Source organism: Meleagris gallopavo, chromosome 22 (assembly GCF_905368555.1).
Source record: "Meleagris gallopavo chromosome 22, MGAL_WU_HG_1.1, whole genome shotgun sequence".
Lineage (NCBI taxonomy): Eukaryota > Metazoa > Chordata > Aves > Galliformes > Phasianidae > Meleagris > Meleagris gallopavo.
The window spans coordinates 9,124,347-9,142,381 of NC_139425.1; the positions used below are offsets into that span (position 1 = coordinate 9,124,347).

General features: G+C 46.0%; 1 protein-coding gene across 2 annotated transcripts in view; it reads right to left on the minus strand.

Moving 5' to 3' along the window:
• KCNQ2 (potassium voltage-gated channel subfamily Q member 2) overlaps nucleotides 1–18,035 on the minus strand; it is a 66,308-nt gene that overhangs the window by 10,135 nt on the left and 38,138 nt on the right. The window contains exons 12-16 of one of the 2 annotated variants that reach the window (XM_085241751.1): nucleotides 16,751–16,804; nucleotides 9,817–10,040; nucleotides 8,996–9,104; nucleotides 8,379–8,510; nucleotides 340–463 (exon numbers count right to left, since the gene is read on the minus strand). In XM_085241751.1, coding sequence (XP_085097877.1) covers nucleotides 340–463; nucleotides 8,379–8,510; nucleotides 8,996–9,104; nucleotides 9,817–10,040; nucleotides 16,751–16,804 — 643 coding nt within the window. The remainder of the gene's footprint in view (nucleotides 1–339; nucleotides 464–8,378; nucleotides 8,511–8,995; nucleotides 9,105–9,816; nucleotides 10,041–16,750; nucleotides 16,805–18,035) is intronic. The other variant, XM_085241753.1, reaches the window with a different exon arrangement.

Below are 18,035 nucleotides of genomic sequence, written 5' to 3' on the forward strand. Positions count from 1 at the left end.
TGTTCAGCAAGGCTAGCAGCCGCAGCAGCCAGGCTCATGGGCTCGTCTAACAGAGTGGCACCATGCCATCTTCATAAACAGACTTTCGGTAGACTCTTCAAAAAAGAAACAGAAAGCCTGTAAGAAACAGACTTTTGAGTGCCTGAAACTGTTCTGAGGCTTTGAAGACATTTCATGCCCTTCCATAAAACCCATTGTTTCATTTGCAAATATTGCTTACTCTTAGTTTTGCTTCCAAATGATTATATCCAATTGGAATAAAACAAACAAACCCAACCCCAAACAACACCACAACGCAGGTAATACCCACGGACAGGAACCCCTCACACCCCAACGTACCTGTTTTTCTACTTTCCCAAGCCTGCCCATCATGCTGGGGTCTTCAGGCAGCTCCCCTTCGGCTGGGCCTTTGGTCCGATCCTTGTCAGTCATGGAGGATCCTCTCCCAACGATCTGGTCAACTCTACCAGGATCAGAAAATCCCCCCATCCCCGGAAAAGGACTGGAGTCAGTCGGAGGCAGCATGCGAGGGGGCTTTGCTCATCGCGCCTCTGGGGGATAAAGCAGCAGCCTTTCTCCCCGCTAGCACTCCAAATTACTCACAGACACGCAGTGGCACTGAAGTGTTAATTCAGATGCAAAATTCAGAGCGGTATTAGCAGAGTTTGAAATTATCCGTTTCTGTTTATACAGATAAAATCTGGCACATTATGCACAGTAAATTTACCCGCTGCAAAAAATCGCTGTAACTGGCTTTGTTCCAAATCAATTAGCTTTTTATTTGCACTGAGGCTGTATTATTTTGGGGGAAGATCAAGTTTTCTGTCTAGCATATGTTGGTGGGATTTTTTTCAGTCTTTGCAGAAGTCTCTTCTCCTCAATGCAAATGTAGGCGTGTAATTCTCATGTCCATGAAAATGAGCCCCTTGCCCTCAGATCCAAACAAACAGCTGTGGTGCTGTTTTAGTGGAATTATGCTGAATTTGGTCATAACTCACCAAGCAATACCAAATTGCCTCCACCCGAGTGCTGCTGCAGCTCTCACCTGTATCATTAGATGTTTTCTATTAGCAGGGCTCTACACTGTTAACATCAGAGGACGTTCTTGCAGTATGTGCAGCTAAAGCTACTGGGCACATTGTTTGGTGACAACTATTTACACACGTTATATTTGCACTTCCTCCTTCCCAGTCCAAAAATAACAGGGTTCGTAAACATCTCAGGAAAGAGGAGGGCAGAGCCAGTTTGGAAGCTGGAAGTCAATTATTTGATCCCTCCAAAGCCAGGGGAGCAATCCAGTTTTGGAATGGGTTCTTAATGGCAGCCTGGTTCATAACCCAATTCTACACCAGGCAAACTTTACTCTTGCATAATGCACCAAAAGTAAGGGTGGCAAGGGAAAAGAAGGGTTAATTAATCTGACTGAAATCAAGTTGAGGTATCTTGAGTGGAAAACTCAAAATGCTTCTTACACAGTTCTGCTGTGTGGGCCATGGGTCCATGCACCAGGAGGAGGAAAAGGAAGGAGCTGAACACAGACAGACAGGGGAAAATGAACAAACAAAAAACAAGGAAAGGAATGAGATGTGAGGCTATTTCCAACACAAGAGCCATCTGTTTTCTTCACACGTGACAGGGACTTAGTATGTATGTTAGCTGTTGACGTAAAGGGACAGATATCAGTGGGTATAGACCAACGCAGCTCCCTTGGGTTATACCAAAGCAACAGCATTTTGCAGCACCAGAAGATCTGGCTCAAAGGGATGAAGTGGGTGAGCACATCACACCAAAGACAGAAAATACAAGCCAACCATTGTTTTGGAGTTTATCTTTGATCCCAGAACATACTTCATTTGGGCGAGGATGTGGCAAAATACCATTCAATTTAAAAAGTCATGTTTGATCCTTTGCTTAGCAACATAAGCACAGGAGTGCAAAGAGCACCAAGTGCCATAATTACAAGTGTGAGGAATATGCATGCCTTATTTCTCTCTTGTAATAGGACAAGCAAATTATTGACATGTACAGGAACTCCCCACAAGGGATGCAATTACTGACATGACATACAGCACGAGAAATCCTATGACAATGTTTCTACCATGTAAGCAAAGAGGTATTAAATCAGATACCTCGGGCTACCTTGGTTTGGAATCACAAGTCAAGGCGTAGTACAGCCACTGTACGAACTCCTCTCCTGTATGCACAAGCAAGTAAACTAGTAAAGCAATGAACATGCATTTTAAGAGGCTCAAAGCCTAATTGCTACCAAATACCTGGGAAAGCCAAGAAAAATCAGGGTACTCTGCCACATCTAGCACAATGCTAACACCGAAATGTGTGTACTAGTGAAAATGATACGTCCTTCAACAGTTTTGGAGTAGAGCAAGGAGGCAGGACAGTAACAGAGAGAAAAACCAAACACGGCCATGTTACTGTGTATTGTAATAGCAGAGAGAGTCTCTTGCAACCTTATTTCTAATTTTTGTAGAGTTTGAGGAAGGACTTCTGCTTTCTTCCACATCTTTAAAAGAAAAGCTATACAGTAAGTGAGCCTCACAGGAGCCATGGGAAGCATAGGTTGGGTGTACTTCACAGATGGAGTGACCAACCACCCCAAACAGAGAAGCTGACTTCTTCCACCATCGTCAGGCGGGATACAACTTCCGATAGACCTGCTGTGATTTATAAGCAGAGCTTCACAGAGCTCATCCGTAAAGCATTCAGAAGCCCTTGCCCGTATATCCTTGATAGCAGAGCCTGACAGAACTCCTGTCAGGATCATTCCCTTCCCAGCTATGCCACAATCCAGCCTTGACATCTTCTGCAGCCCTGAGAAACCAGAGCCTGATGTCACCTTGGTCTCATGGACCTTGGGATGCTGGCAGCTGTGGGACACTGGCTTCAGTGCAGAAGAAGGTGAAGCAAGCCCTTCTCTTGGTGCCTGGGTAGGAGAAACCAGGCTCAAGATCTCTCATTTCTTGGCTCCTCATGGCAAAAGCTAGAAACCTGTGGAGGGTGCTCCTACCCTCAGCAAAATGTGGAGCTTTCCTTCTGCCTTGTCTGATAAAAGAGGAATTTCCTCTTGAGAACCCAACGGTGCTAAAGCAATCTCACCTGAGCACTGCAAAGGCACAGCCATCAGCAAAGGGCAGGTGGCCCTTTTAGCCACTCTGGAAGAGTTTGTCTTATCCAAACCGGGCAACAAAGCTCAAAAGATGAAGAATGGATACATTTCACCTTTGCAAGCGGTGAGGAACAGTGTATATTCTTATGGCATGACAAGGGACCACGTATCTTCCCAGAGATGCCAAATCCTCCTTCTGCACTACATCTCATGGGCAACCTTGTGCAATCCCAACATTATCTTGGCTGTGCTGAAGACACGTGTGCAGAGGGAAGCCCTCAGCTGGGGCTTCAGAAGAGGCAGACCCACACTCTTCCCTTCACAGCAGAAGATGATTCCAAGATTTCTAGCGATGCATGACAAGCTGTGCCATCTGCTGCCTGTGACACGCTCTGCTGGGTCTTAGTTTGGGAGGGGGAGAGAAGGGCGGTTGCTCTTTGAAGCGAACTTTGATATCTTTCCTTCTTTCTCATGATATAAAAAAAATGTAAATTCTTGCATCAGCCACAGTGCAGGTTTTCTCATGCTTCATTACGCTTCCATGCTGACAGTACATGCAAAGAGGTGTAATATGTCACCCTCGGGCCAGAAGCAGACATCAAAAGGTCAAACGGCTCAAATGAGATAAAAATGAAGTGTTTGGGAATATATATTCAATTACTTTCTGTTTTCTTTATCTGTTTTAATTATTTTTTTTTAACACAATCCAGGCATTGAAGCCAAACCCCCTTCATCCATGTCACGTGACTGCTCCTTACCTCCCCATTTTTCAATCAAGTTTGCTCTAGACGTATTTTGACCAATATTCTGTTGCCTATGAATTCCAACTGAATTGCAACTATTTCAGAACAGGTCTACATTAAATCAGCCACTGGGAGGAATTAAACCCAATTCTCTGCGTGGGCAACATTTGGCTAAAACAGGAATGTGCTGAAAAGGAAGAACAACAGCTAAGCCTGATCCAGAGTTTGGACCTCCTCCCCTTGTGCCCATCCTATGTGCAGGGCATTTGTTTCCATGTGGAAATCTTGCCCAGCCTTTCAAGGCTGGTTGCATCTAAAAGGTAAATGGAGCAAAATCCAGTTGAATCCCTACTTTTAAATTTCATATCAAAACATTGGTCCAGATAAAAGATTTGTTTTGTTTTTAAAGATCAGTTTGGGCCTCATCATTTGAGGGAGGGAGAACTGGGGAAAAAATGCTTTTCTGAAAGCATCTTTTTTTTTTTTTTTTTTTTTCCCCCCAAGCATGAATTTTGGGGCTTCTGGAAAATTCTCTACTTATTTTATTTAATCTTTGAACCTGCTGAGTGGGAAAGGTAAGCTTTCAGTATTCTCTTTACTCACATCCTGCTAGTGAAGATTACTCAGAGCAGCTTAAATAGAATTCAAGAGATTTGTCATGTATTAGCACTTCGGGAGGACAAGTATAGTTAGAAAAAAATACTTGAGGCTAAGCTCACTGTGTTTGAAAATCACCTACTGTTTGCACGTGGAAAATGGCTTTCTAGCAAATATTTCTACCTGCTTTGGGCTCTAGCGGTCTCAATGGTGAAATGCAGCTATCTGCTGCCCAGACATGAGAATGCCCCAAAATGAGCGGCTTGGTGGAAAGATGGTCCTCACAGCATCAGCTATGAGCATAGCTCTAACTAATGTGAGAACTTAATAAGGGCAACAAGAAAGTATTTCACTGAGCCTATAGGCTGGGTTGGGCTCTTTTTGCAGGCCAGAGCAGGACCTTTTTCTGAATATGAGTCTTATGGTGGTAACATTGCAACAGAACTTTTACCTCCATGGTCAGTAAAGCTGCATCAGCAAAAAGAGATCGCTCAGCATGAAACACTTCACTCTTAATTTGCCCGCCAAGATCAACTCATTTCACAGTCCAAAGGGCCGCAAACAGAGGCTCCTCTGCTTGTCTGGGGTGCTTGATCTTTCAGAAAGTAGATGGTTTGGGTTGCACTGGCTTTGTGGGTAAATATTCCACCTGTTACATTTGAAGATAGTCTGATAAAATATGACATTTAAAAAAGCTAAATTTCAGCACCACCTTGGAGAATCATCACAGAATCATAGAATGGCCAAGGTTGGAAGGGACCTCAAGGATCATGAATCTCCAACCCCCCTGCCACATGCAGGGCCACCAACCTCCACATTTAATATAGACCAGGCTGCTCAATCTGGCCTTAAACACCTCCAGGGATGGAGCATTCATAGCCTCTCTGGGCAGCCTGTTCCAGCACCTCACCACTCTCTTGGTAAAGAACTTCCCCCTGATATCCGACCTAAATCTTCCCTCCTTCATCTTAAAACCATTTCCCCTTGTCCTCCCATTATCTACTTGTAAAGACTTGACTCTCTCCCTGTTTGTAGGCTCCCTTTAGGTACTGAAAAGCTGCAATGAGGTCACCCCCACAGCCTTCTTTTCTCCAGGCTGAACAAGCCCAGCTCCCTCAGCCTGTCTTCATAGGGGAGGTTCTTCAGCTCTCTCACTGTCATTGTGGCCCTCCTCTGGACTCTCTCTAACAGCTCCCTGTCTTTCTTGTACTGGGAGAAGACTGACAATAGTCTAGCTGAAGAAACTTATGGTTACCAATGATGGTAGGAATGTCCTTTTTTTTTTTTTCCCCTTGGCTTGTCTCATGTGAAAGCTCATTACTGCAAGTAAATCAGATCATACCCAGAGTAGCAAGCCATTCTGAGTCACGATTTAGCAAGCTGCTAAGTGATAAATGCCGTCATATAACTGGCATGAAAGGGGTTTGACATTAAGCAAATGAAAAATCCAGAGAAAGCGGCATTTTGGTGAATCCTAACCTAGGCGAGTATTGGGGAGATTCTTTGGAAGAATACATGGGTCCTTTGGTTGGATACTTCTTATGCCGGGGAGTTGAAGGGGGCGGGGGACCCACAATCATATCTATCCTGGCAAAGTAAATAAGAAAAAAGACACCAGCAAAATGCATAATGAAGCAACACGTAGAGAAAAGTTGGTCAGAAAGTTGCAGAAAGAAACAACTGAAAAACAGAAGACAGAAAGAGAGAGAAATTGAAAATATATTCCGCTAGAAACAGAAGTTTCTCTCCTACCACCTGGTTGTCGGTGAAACCTTACCCACCCTGGGTAAGATTTGGAGATTTTGGCACCACTGCTGTTTAGAAGAATACCCCCCACCCATCCCAGATTTAACAGATAACATGCTTTACCCTCTGGAATATATTTGCAGCACTATTCCATCGAGACGGTTGGACATGAAACAACATACATTCATTCTCCTTTCAGTTACATTGCCAGATGATGCACCCTCAGCTAGCTCAGAAATACACGAGCTGTTGGAGTCGGTGAGATACACTGTGGGACTGTGGAACTCAATGAATGGGGGACATCCGTGGTTGGCAAGGGATGAGACACGAGACAGCATGAACACAACATTGAAAAAAGCACATTACAGATACGACACAGTGACAGAGACATTTGTGATTGAAGAGGAAAGTGCAGGTAAACCCCCCAGAGAAGTGCCTGAATGTGCTTTAATCCCCAGCCCTGGCTGTGGGACAACACGGACAGACCCATGGAGCTGAGCAGGCAGGAGAGCACTGCAGTTCACAGGACAGGAGAACAGAAATAAAAGTTCTCCAAGCCGATCCAGGACAGGCTTGCTGGGCTCCACCTATGGGCACACTGCATTCCTAGCTCCAGCTCACGTCCCAGCATTGGCCAAGGCCACCAAGGCACATGCCCTGGCTACAGGGTGTCCCTTCCAGTTGGATTGGGCAGGTCACAGATAGGGCATCTCTTAGTGTCCTAAGGGGCTTTGCGGCCATCTCTATCACTGATCCAGTTGGTGGGGACAGGGAAACCAGTGAAACTACTCATCAGCCCTAGATCCCAAATCCAGATTCCTCACACATGGCTTTAAAGAAGATTCTGGTCCTCCTGACCTCCCTGCAGTGGGGTGGATGGCAGTCCTAGGGACTGCAGCCTCACTGTCCCAATAATGAAGTTAAGGGGACAATTCAGTTTCATCTTTAAAAGCTTCAGTTCCTTATCTCAAACTCCCTAAAAAACAACCAACCAACCAACTTTGTCTTGGCAGCACATCAGGGAATGCTAATAGGACTGATGGGGACAGATGGCACTGTTCTGGGGGCTGAGTACTCAGGTGTCCCACCTGGAGCCAGTAGAGATGCCAACCCAATGGCTCACTCCCCACTGCAGAGGCAGCCCGGAGGTTTCATATTCCAGCTTATTCAGATTGGGAAATATCAATCCCTTCCTCCTCCTCTTCCCCCTCCAGATTCAGCTGTGCATCTCAGATTCATAATCACTGAATTTGTACTGAGTGGGGGTGAGAGGCTCAGAGAGAGGAAATTCTCTGGGATATTTTAATTTTCATTGCAAGGGAGAATTTACCTTCTGACAGTAGAGCTGGAAATAGGAAATCCACAGCATGCAGCAACACTGAGAAAGTTAGCTCCGCTGCATGAGCATCAGAAATAGCAGAGTTAAAGGGTCTTTGAGAGATTAGAATGAGAGAGATTCCTCTTTTACATAAGACAAATTTCCTATTCCACTCCTGCATGCATATCTAAAAACTTTTTTTTTTTTTTTCTTTCAGATTTTCATAACCAAAATGGGCTGGAAATTAAAGGAAAATTTCCCCAAGTGGCTTCCAGCAGAAGCTGGGCTGCTGCAGTCAGCAAGGAAAACACTTTCATTATCCAACTGTTAAAGTAAATGGTAAATGACTCTGACCACAGCCAGCCCAAGGCCAAACCCTGCCTCCTGCTCTGGGCGTCCTTGTGTTCAGCAGAGCTGTGACCTCTGAGCCAACAGAGCTGCCTGGGATAGGGGTCTGATCATTGGCATGGAGCACAGGGGCCATGGAAGGCGCAAATGGATGAAACTCCTGAAGAAATACCTGCAGGGAGGTGAGCTGTAGATGTCATGGATTTTGTGTGTGGGGAAGGAGAGAAATCTAGTTCAGAGCTGTCAAAGCTGTCAAGAGGGAGATTTAAAAAAGCTGGACAAGAGGCAGATTTAATGGCACAACCCCAGTGCTTGCTCTGCATGTGCTCCATCCTGATCATCCCCATGGGTCCCAGCCACATGCAGCGATGCTTCCTCTGAACTTTCTCTTAAGGAGGAAAAAAATTAAGGTGTAGCTGCAAGGGAAAGTGTCTCTCATGGCAACATCTGTGTGATGAACAAAAAGCAAGGGCAAAGTGAAGCAAGCAGAGGGGTCTCTTGCCTGGATTGGAGGTTTTTAATCCGGGAGAGCATGTCCAGGTGGCCAGCTGAGTACTGCTCAATGACGTCCATCACGTCGTAGGGCCGAAGGCTCTCCTTAAACTTGCGTTTGGAGACGAGAAATCGCATAATGCTGCAAGAGAGGGAAGGAAAAATAAAGTCCCTGATTCGCCTGGTGGCATCTAAAACACGCAGGGAGCTGGAAGGGAACTGGAGCAGATCCACACCCTGTGCCCAACATGGCAATAGGAGAAGGGAAGGGGTTGGTGGGGGCTCGCAGCTGAAGTCCTGTGAGCACCAGGGGACACCGATGACCTCCGTACTCTCAGCTGGGCACGTCTCCGCTCCACACTGCTTTTGTAAATGTCAGCATTAAATCTCAGAGCGAGTGAGAGCAATTGCTTGGATGCATCCCTGCAGGGGATTTTCCTGTTTCTGCATTTTCACCTTCCCTCAGCAAAAATTCCCTTTCTGGCAGAATTTTCTGTGAAGGAGGGCAGGCCACCCAGGGGAAAAGCAGCCTGCAACACAGGCATTTCAGCATTTGTTTGGACTTTGTATTTCATTTTATTCTATCGCTTATGTTTCCAAACCTCTTTCCCCTTCTCCCTCTCTTACCACACTGCCCTGATGCTGACTTTCAGTCCTGGTGTTAAATCTTCTGTCACAAACTCACAGTTGCAGCTTTTATTCTCATCGGGAATGTCTTCTCCAGGCAGGCTTGCTTCTATGTTGGGAAAAGCAGGAATAGAAAGGAGTGGGTTAGCATTCTCCAGCCAGGCCAGGCAGGGAAAAGACCACTAAAATCAAGTCCAACTGTTGACTCATTTCCACCATGTCCCCAAGTGCCACATCTCCACGTTTCCTGAACATTTCCAGGAATGGTGACCCCACCACCTCCCTGTGCAGCTGTGCCACTGCATCACCGCTCTTTTGGAAAAGAAATTTTTCCAAATACCCAACCCGGCCCTCCCATGGTGCAACTTAAGTCCATCACCTCTAGTTCTGTTGCTGCTACCTGCGAGCAGAGGCCGAACCCCAACCTCCTTTCAGTCACTGTAGGAAGCTATGAGATATCCCTGAGCCTCCTCTGCTCCAGACTAAACCATCCCAGTTCTCTCAGCACATTGATCCAGCCTGTCCAGATCCCTCTGTAGGGCCTTCCTACCCTCATGCAGATCAACATTTCCTCCCAACTCAGTGTCATCTGCAAACCTACTGAGTGTACACTCATTCCCCTCATTCAAATCATCAATAGAGATTAACTAAACACAGCTGGCCCCAAACCAACCCCTAGGGAACACCACCGGCATCAGGTCACCAGCTGGACTTAACTCTGTTCGCCACCAAATAGGTCTGCTTAACAGGATTGCTTAACCTGGGGTGGTGAGGGAGAGGGATGGGGTTTTGGGATCCCACAGAGCACCCCAAGGCCACACCTTCGGAGTTCTGCCGCGATGCAGCTCCCTTGATGCGGAAAGCCTGCCGGGCTCTGCTGCGGTCTCCGAAGCTCCAGCTCTTGGGCACCTTGCTGGGGCTGTCCTCGATGCTCTGGTCAGCACTGGGGGACCTCCGGATGCCCTGAGCCTGTGGAGAGCCTTTCCCTTTGGTGCCAGCACCGCGGGGACTGGAGAAGACACGATCTTTCAAACTGACCTTCTGACTGTTCAGAGAAACACGTTGAAACAAAGACAAAAAGGAGACAGCAGGAGGAGTCATTCTGGAAACCACGCAGTCCTTCCCCACCAGCCATTAGAAACCAAGAGCACTTCCAAGCAGCAGTGAGATGTAGTTTTGCTGTTGGCTTTTTAAAAAATATATATTCATTTTGTTATTGCTTTTTTTTTTTTTTTTTTTTTTAAATAAAGAGTTGTAGAAATGTTTCCGCCGTAATGAGTGAAATGGGAATGATTTTTAAGAGAGAAAAAATAATGTGGACTTAAACAGAAGCCCCTCGTGGGATGCCAGGGCTGGCGGGACAGAATGACGTTAACGATGAGGTCATGAGTCCTTAAATCACTGATCGGCTCCGATCATGAGCGAGGAACCTTTTCTTCCACAACTGCCTTTCGAAGCCCTACATCCAGTAAGAGAATACCAAGAAAAAAGCCTTGACCTTCAGTATTTAACTTCACTTAGAAACACTTCAATCCTGGTGCTCAGACCTGCCCTTCCTCCTTCACTAGTCTCTATCTTTCCCCCTCCTAAAACAGAAGGTGTCCCTTCTATATTTTACTAAGAGTTCATCTTTGCCCGGTCACATACGTAAATACTGAAACATGCAAGTCCTTTATACCCTATGAAGATTCAACCTAAAAGCTAACTATGACCTAGCTACAGGTCTGCTACAGGCACCACCAGGAAAACATACAACCTCAAAATATGGCAATTAACTGCTGTTTTTCTATCAGAGTCCCATTCTGTTAACAAAGCAAAAAGATCACTCTGGAAGAAGAGATGATCTCACCAAAAAGCAGTCTGCTGAGCCAGCCTTCATTATTTTACACGTTCTGAGATCGGTAATTAAAAGCTTCCATCCAAATGAAGAGGACAATGTTCTCACACCAAGACTTCAAACCAAAAAGCGAGGATGAATCCTTACGAAAAGGCTTAGAGACAGCCTCGAGGGAGCCAAACTGCAAACAGTTTGGGATGATTCCATATTCTCTGAATAGCAATTGCTTATTCAAGTATACAAATAGAGGTCAGCAACCAGTGCAAGGCATTTGTGCATGGAGCTCATATTTCATAAAGAAGCAGTGCAAAACTGAATAAAACCAAGGATAGCTTTTCCAGTACTGTGTAGCATTGCAGCAGCCACTTATTGTGCTGCAAACACTTGGCCTCCGTTTGCAGGCAGAACACTGCTGGAATTTTGATTTTCACACTGGGTTTCTAGGGCACCAACCAAAGGTCTGTTTTTCTCCTGTCTCTCCACAGCACCACCTTGAAATTCAGAAGCAAACAGCCCTACTTTGCCTTCACACCTAGCATGAGGTCCTTTAACCAGAGGTTCTTTAACCTGAACTTGGCTGCTGATGTTTGAAGCAAAGCAAACCCCAGCTCCCTCCCCAGCTGCAGCACGAGACACGTGGCTTTGTCAGAAAAGGAAAAAGATGTGACTTCAAGACACGCAGGGAGCAGAATTGTTGAATAAGAAGGTGCTATTTTTACAAAGTCACTTCACATTGTGAGACACGGAACACAGACCTGGGCAGAAAGGTGCTCGGGCAGCAGTGCCCTGTGCAGGATGGGGCTGCAATCTCAGGTCGTGAGATGCAAACAAAACACGTTCACATCAAGTTTCAAGTAGAAAAGGCAGAATTAACTCAATTAATGATTCATTTTTAATTCAGTGAAACTGCGTAGACAGGTACAGGGGAATTCATATCCAGCATGCGGCCCACCTGCAAAGTGCACCTGAAAGCCGGGGGCCCACAGATGCTGAGCGCAGCTGAAAATCAGAGCAGAGCTACGACCCCGCTGGGAGCAAATATGTGCCCCAACACCTTTCTGTTCGTAAGCCTAGATTCCTGATGCTACCAATATCATCAGCACGCAGCCAGACGTCAAAAGGCAATTCTGTGTTTCGTGCCTGAGAAGCCAGATTGAAACACTATTTGCCATTCGATCCTAAAAAGGCCAATTGGATTTTTGTTTCCGTATCGTGGTTGATTTTACAGAGGAACGTCCCTGGGATCTACTGTGTTTCAGTAGTACCAATGCGTGGTCCTTTTTAAAAGAAGTTTTACACAAATGAGTCAGCAGAGCACCAGCATTCAGCACTCAAAGCGCCTCACTGAGCCGAGCAGGGCCTTTGCTTTCGGGCTCCTCTTCTATACCCATGAAACACCACGAATGATTCACTGAAGTCCTCCTTCTGCCACGCAGTTCCGTGACTGGGAACAACCCTGCAATCTGCATGCAATCACAATCTCTGCAGAGCAACGAGAAAGAGCCCAGGAGAAACACACCCACACAGAGAGCTGCGAGCTGCCAGCCGGCCCAACATCATCATCTTCAACCAGAAAGTCACGCACAGTGACACAGCGTCCCAGAGAAGTGCTATTCAGGTGGAATTCAGGCAGATGGCAAATAGCTTCAGTTCAGTGGCCAAACGTGACATGAATACGGGGAAGCAGGAATCCAGCCCTACACAACACGAACCAGAGCTTGCAGAGGTGACGGCTAAGAGCAGTGTGAGCACACGGCACTGCTTGTTCCAGGGGGAAGGGAGAGAAAATTGTGGCTTTCTGATCAAGGATTGTGGAAAGCCATAACAGCAGCACAAGCTGTGCTTTAATTCCGGATCTTCACAGTAACTTTAGGCTGGCATTCATTAAAAGCGTATTCAGTGATCAAAAATAAATAAATAAATAAAAAGGTTCCTTTCTACCTTCAGGGAAGGTTTGCAACACTTTCAGTTTTTGGCTTGAATTGAACAAAATATACAAATGGAATTGACTTTTTCTCTGCTGCCAGACAGAAAAATGAGAGCCCACGCTGGATGAACATGTAAGGACCCACCCCAGAGGCAGGACCCACCGCAGCCCCAGCAGCCAACAGGAGGATACTCACTGTTTTGGCAGGCTTTGCATTTAGGCTCAATTGCGTCCAACACCCTCAGCAAGAAAATGCATGAGAAGTGACCTTCAGATGAGTTGCCATCCATCCTCCATAGGATGCTGGGGGCAGAAGCTTCTGTCCCTAACCCTCTGCTAGGGGGTTCAATCCACAGTATTCTATGGTATTAAATCAGTAGCTTTCAAAATGTGGATTATAACAATAGCAGTAATTTTGGATCAATATAAGTAATCACCTATAGCTTCTTGCCATTGACTTTACACTATCCCCGAGCAATTGTTTCATTTTCTTATTCCATTCTGTAGGCAGCAAACACTAACCAAGCTGAGTTAGGCTGCTGTGGGCTCAAATCCATCACTGCATACAAGCTCAACCAGTAATGGGGCTCATTCTCCTGAAAAAGCTATGGCCAGGAGAAAGAGGCCATCTCTTGCTGGGAAATGAGGCTGTTTGTCAACCCATGACTTGTGCTGAGCTCATGATATCTGAAAAGAACTTGTTAAAAGCAAGCAGCAGAGTCCAGAGTCAATGATAGCCTTTGTGGATGATTGGGGACTCCTACAAAAAATGTGTGCGTGTGCAACGCTTGCCATGGCTTGAGCAGAAATATCAGAGGAGTAGGCTCAAGCCTGATTCATACCCAGAGATTTCAGAAAAACCATGGCAAAGGTGAATTCAGCTCCAAGAATGGAATTTCAAGAAGCAGAGCACAAAGAAAACAAAACAAAACAAAACAAAAATCAGCTCATGACCAATGTCATGATGAGTAATAGAACAGAATAGAATCATTAAGGTTGGAAAAGACCTCTAAGGTCACCTAAGTCCAACCGTCCACTTACCATCAATATTGCCCACTAAACCATGTTGCTAAGTACAACATCTACTCTTTCCTTAGGGACCTCCAAGGACAGTGACTCCGTCACTTGCTGCCACTCTTTCTGAGAAGAAATTCTTCCTAATAGCCAATTTAAACATCCTCTGGCACAACTTGAGGCCATTCCCTCTTGTCCTATCAAAAATAGGACTTAATCCCTCTTCTCTTCCTCATACAAAACCACAGTGTTAGACTCGGGTTGCAGGAGGTCACTGAAATGACAGCTGGAAAGGCTGGAACCACCACAAAGGGACATCAGCTCCAGCCACATACCATTAACCTTGGTCTTTGGTATTCTGCAGCATCTGCTGTACTGTCACCCCTCTCCTTCTAAAACAAGAAGGATTTTTTCCCAAACTGATGCTGAGCACTGGCAAAAGTCAAACTGCTCATGTCCTGTGCCTTCCAACAATTTGCCAGCTCAGCTGCTTTGCATTTCAGGAACAGCGCAAAACAGCTAGATTGCATCTTTGAACCTGGCTGATTACTTCTTATATAAGACTTTAAAAAAAACACTGCACCAGACCCGCAGTCCAGTCAAGGGCTCTGCAGATTCCTTCCCTTCCCATCATTGCATTTATTGACTAAAATCATTGGTTCAGCACATTACAACGCCCTGGCTCCTGGGGAGCTTTCTATTAATTTACCTACAACGAATTTCCCATGACTGCATCACCGTTCACTGTTATTTTGTTATATGTATCTCAGGTTCAGGCTCCTTAGCACTCAGCCTTAGATGCACTGAAGTGCTGTGCTGGTGCCTGCTCCTAGCAGTGTGCAGCCCCAGGGCTGAGCAATCCAGACACGAAAATTACTTTTACATCCCTCCAGGGTTAACATATAGTCTTGCTAAAGCACAGAGTGCACAATGCTATACTCAGAATGGATGCAGGTAGTAAAGATGCCCTTGTGGCTACTCCAAAATTCAAGAGTGCTTTGGGACTGGAAGAAGCACAGTCTGTAATCCCCCTCTGCAGGGTGTCCAATGTGTTGAGAAGATCCTGAGGTAATAATTTGTTTTATCCTCCCTTTCCCTCGCAGAACTCAAGATGGGGGAGATGAAATGAGGACCACAGCAGGAAAGAATTCAGTAGAAAATGGAGAAAAAAACCATATACTGGCTTTACCAATTCAAAATTCACGCCTAGAAAGACAAGCAAGGAAGACATGAAGATCAGAGTGGCTGATTTTCCAGAAAACAGAATTGGACACAGGTGAGAGGACAGCATTACGAATACCACTGCTTGTTTTAACCATTGCCAAAACCAACCTGAGCACTGAGCAATGGAAGGAGCCGTTCTCTGAGGGCAGTCCCTGCATTATGGTTCATCCTCCAAGGATAAAGCAACCTTACCTGGCAAATGCAAGCAGCATGGAAGGTAGGGTACATTTTCCAGCTGGACTATTAAGCAAATTTTTGCCTGTTTGTGCATCTGATGATCACCCAGTATTGAAACCAGTCTTTTCAAGGATCAGCTTCAAGGAGTGCTGAAGTACCAACCAAACATGTAGTGAGGCTAACTCAGAGATGCAGGCTATATACCCAGGAACTGCTTTCATGAAACTAAACCATGCCCCCTGACCCTTCATTACCCATTCAGAGATGGGATTTACCATGCTACTTCTGAGCTTCTGGTACACGCAAGGCTTGGGCATGCGTCTCACTTAGCCTCTAGTCTGACACACAAGAAGCCAGCAAAGAAAAAAAAAAAAAACAAAAGCAAAAACAAAAAAAAACAGCAAGGAAGGAAAAGATACAAGTTGGAAGAATTAATGGAGAAAATCAGAGAGACATGTATTTTGGTTTTGTTTCTTTTAACTGCAGTTTGTCGGCTTTCTGAAGGAGACAGAGACTGGTGATTTTGAGAATTAAAACGGACTCCAGGAAAAAGCATGCAAAAATCCAGTTTCACAAACATGCTGCATCACTCAGTGCCACTCCTGGGCTTCCGCCTGCCTGGCCTGGGGGGAAGAGCTGAGGGGGTCCCCCTGCCAGCATTCAAAGCATGCAAACTCTGGGCAACAGTAACTCGAGAAGGTGCACGCTTCTGCCAAAAGCAGTGTCTGGGGCAAGGAGAGAGACTCCTCCAGTGCAGGTGTGAAAGTAGATCTATTTATACATCAGGAATATAATACAGATATCTGCGTGCCCTCACGGCCATCAGATGGGTGTGCTAAGGGATGCTCATTGGGAATTCTCTGAAGCAGCCTAGCAATTGTCAACTGGATGGAAACGATGAAATCACTGCTTGTACCAAATGCTCTGCTCTAGCTGTCTGTTCCCCACTGGATCTAGAAACCATTCACAAGGTCAACGTCAACACTAAGGAGAACCCGTATCCCTACATCTGGTGGGACAGGCTGAGATTAGTCCTCTAGCTGCGTAGTAGAGGTGCTAGATAGGCAAGCCATGGCTTCCAAAGGCCACATGACTAGGCAAGGTCAATTTGCAGTGTTCAGAAAGCCAAAGGAACGGTGATCAGCTGAAGGTGGGAAGCTGGTATTTCTCACGCTACTAACTTCATATTGCTGTTCAGTGCAATGTAATTTGCAAGGATTCTCTGGACCCTGAGGAGGGATGAAGCGATAGGGAGGAAGGGGTCTCAGCACTTTTTAAAATTATTTTTGTTGTTGTTGTTGTTGTTAAACTTCAGTTCCTGGCTTCCTTCATTGCTGAGCAGCCGCTGGCTTGCTAGCCCCGACCAAATTCCCCATCCTCATCTCTTTTTGTTCTGCACAGTAAGCAGACAAGGAAGCCTCTGATTTCCGAGCAACGGGGAGGTTCCTCCACCTTATTTTACTCATCTAGTACCTCTATTAAGCAGAGAAGTGATCAGAACGGGTGGTAGCAGGGTAGAGGGAGAATGAGCCGTGCAGCTTTTGATTAGTTCCGTGCGACGCATTTCCCGTGGTACCTAGAGTTTCCTGAGCAGCATCCGCATAGTGACTCTCTGCACGGTTTGCTTTTACTGGAAATGAGGGGAGAGTAAAAATTAGACCTAGAAGCAAATGCCAGACAGGAAACTTTTGATTACTGACTTGGGGTTTAAAGACAGGTGATCTGAGGGCCAGGTCCATGACAGGATTGTTATGCTTGAGCATTACATTAAAAAAGACATTAAGGGCATTTCTGAAATTTGTCTTGCTGAGGTCAATAAATGTCATTACCAGACGTGACACATTCTGCATTGAGTTGGTGGCATCAGTTCATCTGCAATCGAACGAATCCTGCAGGAAGATCTTTTTCAACTGCATTGGAAACAAAAAGCACTCTCTTCTTCCTCTAAATAGATTTTTAAAAAATACCATATTTTTATTATCTAAAATATGGAGAGCCGAAAATTTAACTGATTTCCCCCAGCGACATTTGAAAGGTTTGAATATATTGGTTTCTTTTTTTTTTTTAATATATATTTATGTATCAACAAGCGCACTCATTAATCTGTGAATTATTTGCACTTGTCATACAGCTAATAGTACAAGCTTAAGCCTGGCATTAAAAAAAATACACAGATTAAAACAGAAGGCGGTGCAGTCCCTTATGGGAAGGCATCTGAACATCAGTGCTCAGCACTGAGTTTTGCCCACTCCTTGGATGTCCCCTATCACTTTTGGGGAGCTCCTGGCTCTGTGGACCCATCCCAGTGCTGTCCACTGATCCCCCCCCACCACCGTGGGGGCATTCATGCCATGGAGCAGCCCTCTGCCTGCGGCAGGTTGATGAGGTGGCCCTGCACGCAGCCAAAGCTGATGTCCCAGCTGAGCTCAGGGGCAGGCTGAGGGAGGGAAGGCACAAAGCCCCACGCTCACATCAGCCTTGAGCTCAGCAATGGGCACAGGAGGGACGTGCAGGAATTCCTCCCGCATCCAGCGCGAGCTCAGCCCTCTCCTTGCTGAGGGCTCACAATAGGACCCCACGTCCCCAGGATGCCCCAGGAGCTCACAATGGGTCAGCACGTCCCCATGGAGTGGTGGTGCCACCGGGGGCTGAGCATCGCAGCACGGCTGTGGGGCGCTGAGCATGCAGAGCCTCAGGGTCCCTATGGAAAGATGCGGTTCCTTCTGTGCAAATAATCCGCTCCCTGGAAGGCAACTGATTATTTCCAGATTACTGTCGGTCCCAGCATGAGTCTCTGCCACCAGTTTAACAGGTTAAAGTCAGCAACCCTGAGTTGGCAAGAGCAAGGGTCCCGAGTCAAC